Below are 10,884 nucleotides of genomic sequence, written 5' to 3'. Positions count from 1 at the left end.
TGCCATCCTTCTAGAACAATGTGCATTTATGTTAAAATTGTAACATAAATTATCAAGTTTAGTTATTCTTATTTCTTTATTGCAAAACACTAAAACTGGCACCGTTTTGGAGAGAAATGGGCTCTCATTTTAACCCATATCATGGTGTGTGATGCTGAACTATATGGTGTTTATGGTGTTTGTATTTGCACTGTTCTAAACATTAATATTTTATGTGCAACAACAGAATGCTGCCTTACACATCTTACACACGATTTTAAACCTATTTTTTCAAACTTTGTGATTGAAATGTGGATGATTGTACTGAAAATAACTTTAATCTTTTCTTCAACTGAATACTGTTTCCGTGATGTATTGATGTATTTTAAAGAGTTGGCAGTCAAAATTAAAACTGCTGGATGATAGATATAGATACTCTTCATTCTTTATGACAAATAAGATAATGTGAATTACAATGTGTTATGTGTTTTTAAAATGCATCAATTGCGGTGTACAGCGTTTATTATGAGGGGATATAATCCAGTACTCACTTATATTTTTTATTTTAATTATAAGTTTTATTTATTTTAATTAATGTTTGAGAAACTTGAAATAATTTGAAAATGAATTATATTAAAAATAAATGTGTAAAATAAACATACTTATACTTTAGATGACAACTTCCTGATTCTATAATTCTATTACAGTATTTTTCACAAATAAAGAAATATTTTAAAATATATAAACAAAAAGAAAGTAAACACTGTAACCAACAGGGCACTCGGTAATCTGAGAAGTTTGCGTGCTTTGGGAATCATATTTTTTCAACTAAAGCCAAGGTAGCACTCATTTTACATGCAGCACGCAGTAAAAATTACATGAATATGACAGTGCGCAAATGCATAAATCAGCATAGTTTGAAATAACGAGTTTAAAGTTGATCACGCGTCTCCAGTGAAGCTGAATTCTCCTCCTGTCCGGATTCAATTCGCACGGATCGACTGTCACGCAGAGCACACACGATCAGGCAATATACAAATGCACACTTCACAAGATCTCACAGCTGGATTCGACTAAGTCTGAAAGGTTTGTGAAATTAAATGTTCATTAGTCATTTAAAGGTTTGTTTAAATGATATGTGTATTTGCTGAATGCTGACGGCAAACGAGAAAGTATTATGTCTGCCTTCCGGTTACTAATAATATAAAAGCAATCGTTATAATACTTTTTGTATACCTTTTAATTCATTTGTTCAACAGTTCTATCTGATTATTAGACAGACTTCTATCTGTATTAGGCAGAACTGTTAAACGATGACAACAAACAATGAAGAGGGAGAATGTGAGCACTGTGTGCCCTGGCGCTGCCGTTCTCGGCGCCGTCAAAATAGTACACGGAAGCAGCTCCGGGCGGATGACGTATGAGTTCAGCGTTGCGCATAAATCTAAATATGAAATTAGAACGTTCGTCTTGTGAAAAGGGTCCAAAGTGATACTTTGCCTATAGGCAAGCACCACTAATAAAAAAAGAATGTTACTTCCTGCATTTAGGCTGCATTTATATGCTCAAAAATACAGTAAAAACTAATACTGTAAAATAGTATAACTCAAAATAAATTTTCTATTGTAATAGATTTTAAAATTTCATTTATTCCTGTGATGCAAAGCTGAATTTTCAGCATCATTATTCCAGTCTTCCGTGTCACATGATCCATCAGTAATCATTCTAATATGCTGATTTGCTGCTCAAGACATCTCTTATTATTATCAATGTTGAAAACAGATACTTAATAATTCATATTTATGCAGAAACCATTATATACTACCATTCAAATGGTTGGGGTATGTGAGTGTGTGTTTTTAATAGAAATTAATGATTTTATTCAGCAAATATGCAAACTGATCAACAGTTACAGTAAAAACATTTATAATGTTACAAAAGATTATATTTCAAATAAATGCGGTTCTTTTGGACTTTCTATTTATCAACGAATACTAAAAAAATTTCCACAAAATATTAAGATAATATTAAAATTCACTTTCCCCAGTGTTTTTTGCTGACAATAGTTACCAACTGGCCTAATGTTCCCCTTCTTACCCCCTAGACCTTTAATAGCCAAAGAAGGGTTTTAACAACTAAAGATAATTTAAAAATCATGTTTCCAAACTTTTGACAAGTACTACTGTATAACTTATGTAATATTATGTAATAGTGCTTTATGTTATAAACTCACCAATTCCATAAAGTGCAATCCTGGTGTTTCCTTTCTGCAGAAGAACTGGACTGATCTCAAGTTTCTCCACTGAACGACTGCGGCCAAAATGATTGATCAGACCAGCACAGCTCAACAGGTCTATAGCACAAAGGCCATCAGCCTGGAACACACATACAAAACCAAACATAAAAACTGTGAAAATAATAACGTACCACCATGAGATAACAACATGAATTTAAGACAGTTGCTTTCAGGAAATATTTATATTCCTGAATGGTTAAGAGAATAAGTGTGCTACCTACGCAGCATTATTCACAGCTTTCAGCTGCATTTTTTGTTTTTGTGGGGAGCTGCCACTTACTGCATTCAGAAAGAGATTAGAGCAAACAAGAATACATCATACAATTTTACACCATGCCACGTCATGCTACACTTCATTTATGAGTTAATAAATCTCAACAGGGCTAATGGAGGTTACGTATCCATTTTTAATTAGTTTTTATTTATCTATTTATTAATTATTTTTTTCAGTGATTGTCTTAAGGTATTTGTATTGCAAAGCTACCATTTTTTAACCACAGGGGCTGTCATAGCCCTTTTTTGTTGTTGTTGCTCTTGTTGTTATACAGATGTTTGTGAAAACCTCAATATCTCAGCTCAGAATGATCCAAGCTCCTTTGGAAAAAAGATCTCTAAAGCACATTTAAAGGTAAAACGTACTTTGAGGAATTTGGGGAATTCTGTCTTATAAACCACATGTCTCTAGGATTTAAACCAGTGTAAAGGCAGATGAAAAGCACTGACATGGAAAACAGGATAAATTACATTGATATTGAACATTATCGCTGTACATTATTAATACAGCACTGCATGAAATGTATTAAAACAGTAAATTAATATACATACAGTGCCTTGCGAATATTCATACCCCTTCATTTTTTCCACATTTTATGTTGCTGCCTTGTTAAAGTTATTTAAATTACTTTTTTCCACATCAGTCTACACTCCATACACCATAATGCCAAAAAACAGGTTTTTAACATCTTTGCAAATTTATTAAAAATAAAAAACTTAAATGATTCCATTGCATAAGTATCTGGGACACTTGAAATTTAGCTCAGGAGCATTCTATTGCATGTAGATGTTACAACACTTCGAGTGAAGTTAACCTGTGGGAAATTCAATTGAATGGGTATGATTTGGAAAGGCACACACATCTTAATAAAAGGTATAACAGCTGAAAATGCATATCAGAGCAAACACCAAGCCCTGAGGTTAAAAACAAAGGAAACAGGATTGCATTGAGCCACACATCTGGGAAAGAGTTCAGAAATAAAATCTGCTGCATTAATTGAAGAAGTTTGAAACAACCAGGACTCTTCCTAGAGCTGGCCTCCTGGCCCAGAGCTGATCGGCTATTGATATGACAATAGTCCACGTGAGACGCCCGTGAGACGCGCAGACATGTAAACGCCCACATCACTTCCGTAAACAAAGCAGCAAGACTTTATCAAGTTCATCTCGGCTACTTTTCATTTCTGGAAGACGCCGCGAGAGGAATAAGTCTTGTATTTACCTCAGAATGCAATGCGTGGCCTGATCCAGAGGCGGAGAGCATTTACATGAGCAAGTTGTTTTTTATTAGTCTACTTGCATTTGTTATTTTGTTACTGTGACATAACTTGTACTGGGCGATATGTCAAAAATATCTTATCGTTAATCGCCTTTAAAAATATCGCGATATCCGATAATACCGTCTACCTAAGCCCCACCTCAACCACGCCCTGCCCCCGCCGAGACAACATTGCCGACATGCACCATAAACACACACCATGGTCTTAATTATTGCCACAAAGTTTGGTTTTACTTTTATTAGTTTGAGCCTAAACTAACAGAAAAAAATTTGCTTTGCTGTTATTTTGGTGTTGCTAATAATTTCCACTCTGTTCTTATCAAATTTGTGCTTGAAATTAATTTCGTTTTGTGAGGAGAACTGTTGAGGAAAAATAATAGAACCCAATTTTAAGTTCATCATGGTGAAGTTGGACATTCTGGCAGTGATTGTAAGAATGATAAATGCATGTTGATGTCATATAATAATGTCTTGTATAAAATATGCCTATTTTCCGATGTTTCTCTTTCTTTTTGGCATTATCGCCTGTGTAGACATTTCATGATGGTAATATTAATTTCCTTAATTATAACAATTGCAGCGTTGTTTTTAAACTTGTAGTCAAGCTATAATGTATTTGATATTTATCATGTATGACACAAATCATGCAGGGATTAAAAACAAATTCTGAGCAAAAACGTTAAGGTTTCTGGTAGCCTACTAGTTCGGAGGTCTCTTTTGGCCCGTTTTTAACGAAATAAAAATAACTGCTTTATTTATTTATAAGCAGTGTAATTTAAATTTAATTTTTGTATTGTAATTTTTATTTTATTAATCAAAACACAACGACCACAATATAATATTCAGTGTTGGGCTGCCGAAACTCTGAATGCGTGCAAGTTGAGGGGCGAGTTGAGAAGCCTACTAATGTCTTCATCCGTTTGCAACAAAACTTCATAGTTTTGTTGCAAATTAATTAAGAATTTATAGTGCTATATCTCAGCTTAATTAAACAATTATATTGTATACACGGTTTAAAAAAATCTGTAAAAATATTGCACTGAAATGTGCTCTGAAGGAATTTGCGTATTTTAATTATACCTGTCATTTTTGTGGTTTTTCATTATTATACAGTCTGTTTAAATAAATATTCAGAAACACACGCAGTGCTACTTTTAGTCTTTTTTTCGGTTTAACTTTTATTAAACTGCAGATCAAAATAGAATAGGCCTATACCCTAAATAAGGATAAATTATATTGGAACGCATCTCCAAAATAATCGCATACACAGATGCACGTTGCCATTACAGTAGTCAGTGCCGAACAACAGGAAAATAAAATATAAAATTAAATATAAAAATTAAATATATATTTATAAAAATATAAAATAAAATATAAAATATATTTTCTTTTCTTTTGTTCTTTGATTAACATTAATGACTGGCAGCAGCGGCTGCTGTCAATGCACGGATCCAATACACCCTTGTTTTCTTTCTTAACTCTTTATGTTCACTTGAGACATAACCGATTGTATTTATGGGATATTTTGATATAATTCTGTGTGTATTGTCCATTCAAATGTGTAAGAATGTGAGAAAGAGAGCTCAGTCCAGTGTTCGCATATATAAGAGGCGGCTTTTGTGCGTGCGCTTTGTGTGTGTGTGTGCAGTACAGAAAACAGCGCGCGAGTGCAGAAGTGAGTTCTATTTCGTCTTCTTGCAATTGAATCTTTTGAAATCACAATAAATGCGCATACAGAAATCGAGAAGCAGAATCGAAATGTAAATTTATAACAAGTAATTTGATTCCTGACCTTACGCATCTGATCTGATTTCCGAAATTGGAATAGCTTTTCGATTCCCAACTCTCCTACTAAATTATTTAATTCTTGCATGCAAAAAGACCTGTATGGTGACTATGGGGCTATGTAAAATATTTTTTGCAATTTACTAGGTTTATCATTTGTCATTTTTTCCCGATAATGTAGATAATCGGCATCACGATACTTACGAGACATCGTCGATATACGATAATATCGTCATATCGCCCAGCGCTATTGTACACATTTTACTATTAGACTTTTTCCAAACTATAATTCCTGACTAAACGTATAATCAAGTGAAACATTATGAAGTAGGCTATGTTTCATTCATTGCATCTAAATGTCTCACGATGCCAGGATGTTTTTTTAATGTTCTATAAAATGGAAAAAATACGATATAAAAGTAATATGGGTGTTGTTTACACTGTAGGCTACCACTATGAATTTTAGAGTAAGAATGTTTAGACAAAACTTTACTGTGATATACTCTATTCACGAATATACAGTTGTGCTCATAAGTTTGCATACCACTTGCAGAATGTGCAAAATGTTAATAATTGAAACCAAATAAGAGGGATCATGCATCCTGAATACGCTATTTCACATAGCAGAGGTTTACATATACTCCACAAGACAAAATAATAACTGAGTTTATAAAAATTACCCCATCAAAAGTTTGCATACCCTTGAATCTTAATACTATGTGTCATTTCCTTGATGATCCACGACAGTTTTTTTATTTTGTGATAGTTGTTCATGAGTCCCTTGTTTGTCCTGACCAGTTCAACTGCCTGCTGTTCTTCAGAAAAATCTTCCAGCTCCTGCAAATTCTTTGGTTTCCCAGCATCTTCTGCATATTTGAACCCTTTCCAACATTCCAACATTGACTGTATGATTTTGAACACTGAGGACAATTGAGGGACTCATGCATAACTATTACAAAAAGTGAAAACGTGTACTGATGCTCAACAGAATGCCACACAATGCATTAAGAGATGGGGGGTGTAAACTTTTTAAATTGGATGATCAGGGTAAATTGTACTTTTGAACACTGGGGACCAACAAGGGACTCATGAACAACAATCACAAAACATAAAAACAGTCGTGGATCATCAAGGAAATGACATAGTATTAAGATTCAAGGGTATGTAAACTTTTGAATGGGGTTATTTTTATAAATTCAGTTATTATTTTGTCTTGTGGAGTATATGTAAACATCTGTTATGTGAAATAGCTTATCCAGGACAGTATTAAATAAAAAATAGCATGCAATTTTCGTGATCCCTCTTTTATTTCAATTATTAACATTTTGCACATTCTGCAAGAAGTATGTAAACTTATGAGCACAACTGTATGTAGATGTTTATAATAGGGCTGCCCCCTAATGGTCGACTAACCATTAGTAGACCAGAAGAGGTTTGGACGACCAAAATGTTTTTTTAGTCGCAGGAAAAAAAAAAAAATCCACAGGCAAAGTCACGCAGTCTGTGATGGACAGATCGTTAACGGCTGGTCTATGTGGTAATACAGTACATCAGGCAGGACATCCAAAAGCTAGCATTCATCAACCTCAAATATGGCTTATCATCTGAAATATGTAAGTATTAGCAACTTTACATGACCGCTCAATCTAATGTTAGGCTAACCTAGAAAAATGTGCACTATTGAAGTGTCTGTGTCGAGTGTAGAAGCGTGCTCACTGCAGGACAGATGGAGGCACCGGTGTGGTCACTTGCTCTTAAAATACTGTCATTTCTGGTCATACAGATAAGAGTAATACATCTTTAGAATCTGTAAAGACTCTACGTTTATTTATGTGCACTCACAACAACAACAAAACATTGAGCTTTTGTAAAATATTGAAAGCAAACAGGATGCGCTTTCTGCCGTCTCGGTCTCTGTGAACTTGAGCACGAAACTCCGTTTATATATTTGCCTTACAGACATGAAAAAATATCTATAGAGAGCGAAATGTCTACTTTCAAATGAACCAATTCAAATGGAAAACATTCTTGAATTATGATGAACTTGAGCGCGAAACTCCGGAACGCGGTGTATATTTGCCTTACAGATATGAAAAAATATCTATAGAGAGCGAAATGTCTACTTTCAAATGAACCAATTCAAATGGAAAACATTCTTGAATTATGTAATCCGTATGAAACATGCATATAGGCACATCCACTACTGCGGAGATGACGAGTCAGTGACGTCGAATTCATCTCTTAAACCGAAAACAAAAAAAGCACTAGTTTATCAATTAATTATTAAAATGTTAATGCAGCTTCCTTAACTGTTTTTCCCTGACACATTCATAATCATTAGCTTCTGCGGTGCGCTGTGTCAAGCTTTATGCATGTGCTTGAGAGCTTATAGGCTATGTAGGCAATTAAAGGCTCATTATAATGATTTAAATTGTTTATTAATAAATGTGCGATTAGTCGACTAATGCTTAAAATGAACGACTACTAGTTGACCAGAAAAATCTTTAGTCGGGGGCAGCCCTAGTTTATAACATGCTTAAGAATAACAATGTAGTTTCCCAGATATAAAATGTTTTTGTATTGTATAATACATACAAAGCATACTTGTGTTCATGACTATAAAATCATATTTGTTATTTAATTATTTATTTAGAAGTTATGAGTGACCAATATTAGTGATTGCTAATGTAATAATATAGTTGCTCCTATAGCAACATGCTAACAGAGAGCACTAATTCCGAGTATGGGTCACCATACTTGGCCACATGTCACGTCACTTCACACTTCACTTCACTTAAGGGTGGGTAAAGGTATAAGGGATGGGTCAACAGTGTAATTATAAATGTAAGTACATAAATTAATTACAGATGTAATTACATATAGGTATTTTAAAAATATAAGTACAATGTAAAAACATGTATGCAAACAATAACTGCATTGTACCAAATGATTAATTTAAAATGTAAGTACACAGTAGTTAAGGCCACCTAATAAAAAGTTTTTTTTTTTTTTTGTGACCAGATACCTTGAAGACTTCACTTCGCTTCACTTCATTTCGCTGTACCAACATCAGATGTTCAACTACATTGGGCTGATGTTTTACATAATACCTGGTAAAAATAACATCCATGACTACTGATGATGTGGCTGTTTTTTTTTTCTTGAATCCATGGAAAGAAGCAGCAGACACTGGAAATATCAGGTATAGTTTACTTGTTTAAACAGTTGAACAGGATCTGTTGTCAGCAATGGCACAAAGGTGTGTTACTGTTCAAGTATCTTTATTTATACCAATGTGCTCAATAATGTGTCTTTGACATTAATTATGTAGATTTTGATTATACTGTTGTAAATAAAATACAAATAATCAAAAATACTTTACTCTCCTCACATTCTCTCTAACCTGCTTCACAGACACATTACTGACTGATGGCCCATTAGGGGAATCCTTTTGTCTCTCAGGTGCGAATCACTAAATATTCACGCCCATTGTCACTCCCTTGCTGCCTTTCTAACACAAAACATGTCTTACAAAAGTTAGATCAATATATTGTTTTCTGTGAATGAGTGAACAGGATCATTTTGGAGCAAAAACTGTAGTCTACTACACCCGGTTCTCAAAAGTCTTGTGAACAAATACTCTGTATGTGTTTTATGGCCTATTTCAGTGACTTAAAATTTTTAATTTTTCACCAACCACGCATAAACGTTGTTTTCTCAAAAACACAAACATGTACATTCATGCTGCTCACATATTATCGTAGCCCAGTTTGTGCTGAATACAGTGTTATCAGACTTTAGACATTAATATGTTTTTAAGATACTGAAAAAACACAAATGTCAGGGCATGTCAAAACTTCTCCAGGGCCCCAAAACCCCATCAGACCCCAGAGGGTTAATGCATTGTGTTTCCTTTTTGAGTAACAGTTCATGTTTTAACCTTTTGTAATAGCTGCGCATGAGTCCTTCAGTTGTTGACAGTGTGAAAAAAGGATCTCAAAAATCATATAGTCACTGCTGGAGAGGGTTGAAATATGCATCAGATGCTGGAAAACTAAAGCATTTGTGGGACCTGGATGATTTTTCTGAAGAACAGCAGGCAGTTTATTATTACTTTTGAATTAGGTACTTTATGTAAATTCAGCTACTATTTTGTCTTGTGGACTACATGTAAACATATTTAATGTAAAACATCCTATATTATTCTGGACAGTACTAAATAAAAAATAACATCCATTTTGTATGAGCCCTATTATTTTGGAAAAACATTTAGCAGATTCTGAAAAATATGCTCTGTAAAATGTGAAAAGCTTTAAATAAAATTCAAAATCTGGTGAATCTATTCTGCATCACTTTATTTAACACTTGGCATTGTACTTAACCAAATTTACCTCTCAGATATGACTAATAAAGAAAAATATGTATATCACACAAAATTCAAATTATGCTATAAATCAGCTCTAAAAAGACAGTAGTGTCATTATTTAGCTCAAGTCATTCAAGTGTTGACTCAGTTCAATAACCGTGCTTAATTATTAATTATGAGTACAAACAAAGGCTATAGATGTTTCAATCCTATTACTTATGAATGCGCAATATGGTGGAATAGACCCGCCTTCTGAATAAAACAGCGAGTCACTGATTGGTAAAGTCATTGCGTCACTGCAGCTGCCGTTAGAAACTCTGGTTCCCATAGAAACCTGAGAACCTTTTTTAACGCCATTTGAGTACAAGGAACAACATTTATGGGGCAGTTAATTTCAGATTTTGTAAATACAAAGTAAATACAAAATGCAGTTTTTAAATGATGATTTCATTTATTAAGGGAAAAAAGCTGTCCAAACCCACCTAGCCCTACGTGAAAAATTAATTGCCCCCTCCTGTTACATCATGAAAGAACTGTGATTAACCACATTATTTTAGAAAGCTGATTTAAATTTCACCAGCCACACCCAGGCCTGATTACTGCCAGACCTGTTGAATCAAGAATTAATCTATCACTTAAATAGAACCTGTCTGACAAAGTGAAGCATGCTTAAAGAGCAACACATCATGCCACGATCTAAAGAAATTCAAGAACAGATGAGAAACAAAATACTTATAAAGCCATTTCAAAGGCTTTGGGACTCCAGTGAACCATGATCAGAGCCATTATCTACAAATGGAGAAAACTTGGAACAGTGGTGAACCTTCCCAGGAGTGGCCGGCCTACCAAAATTACTTCAAGAGTGCATCCAAGAGGTCATAAAAGAACCCAGAACAACATCTAAAG

At 34.2% G+C, this 10,884-nt stretch overlaps 1 protein-coding gene across 1 annotated transcript in view; it reads right to left on the bottom strand.

The window, feature by feature from the left end:
* The window catches only part of mre11a (MRE11 homolog A, double strand break repair nuclease), a 99,907-nt gene that overhangs the window by 84,364 nt on the left and 4,659 nt on the right, over positions 1-10,884 (bottom strand). Inside the window, exon 3 of the mRNA XM_016503441.1 lies at positions 2,213-2,354. Coding sequence (XP_016358927.1) covers positions 2,213-2,354 — 142 coding nt within the window. The remainder of the gene's footprint in view (positions 1-2,212; positions 2,355-10,884) is intronic.

Source organism: Sinocyclocheilus anshuiensis, unplaced genomic scaffold (genome assembly GCF_001515605.1).
Source record: "Sinocyclocheilus anshuiensis isolate Anshui unplaced genomic scaffold, SAMN03320099.WGS_v1.1 scaffold3295, whole genome shotgun sequence".
Classification (NCBI taxonomy): domain Eukaryota; kingdom Metazoa; phylum Chordata; class Actinopteri; order Cypriniformes; family Cyprinidae; genus Sinocyclocheilus; species Sinocyclocheilus anshuiensis.
Note: the sequence above shows the minus strand (reverse complement) of the source record. Positions and strands in the feature narration are given on the sequence as shown.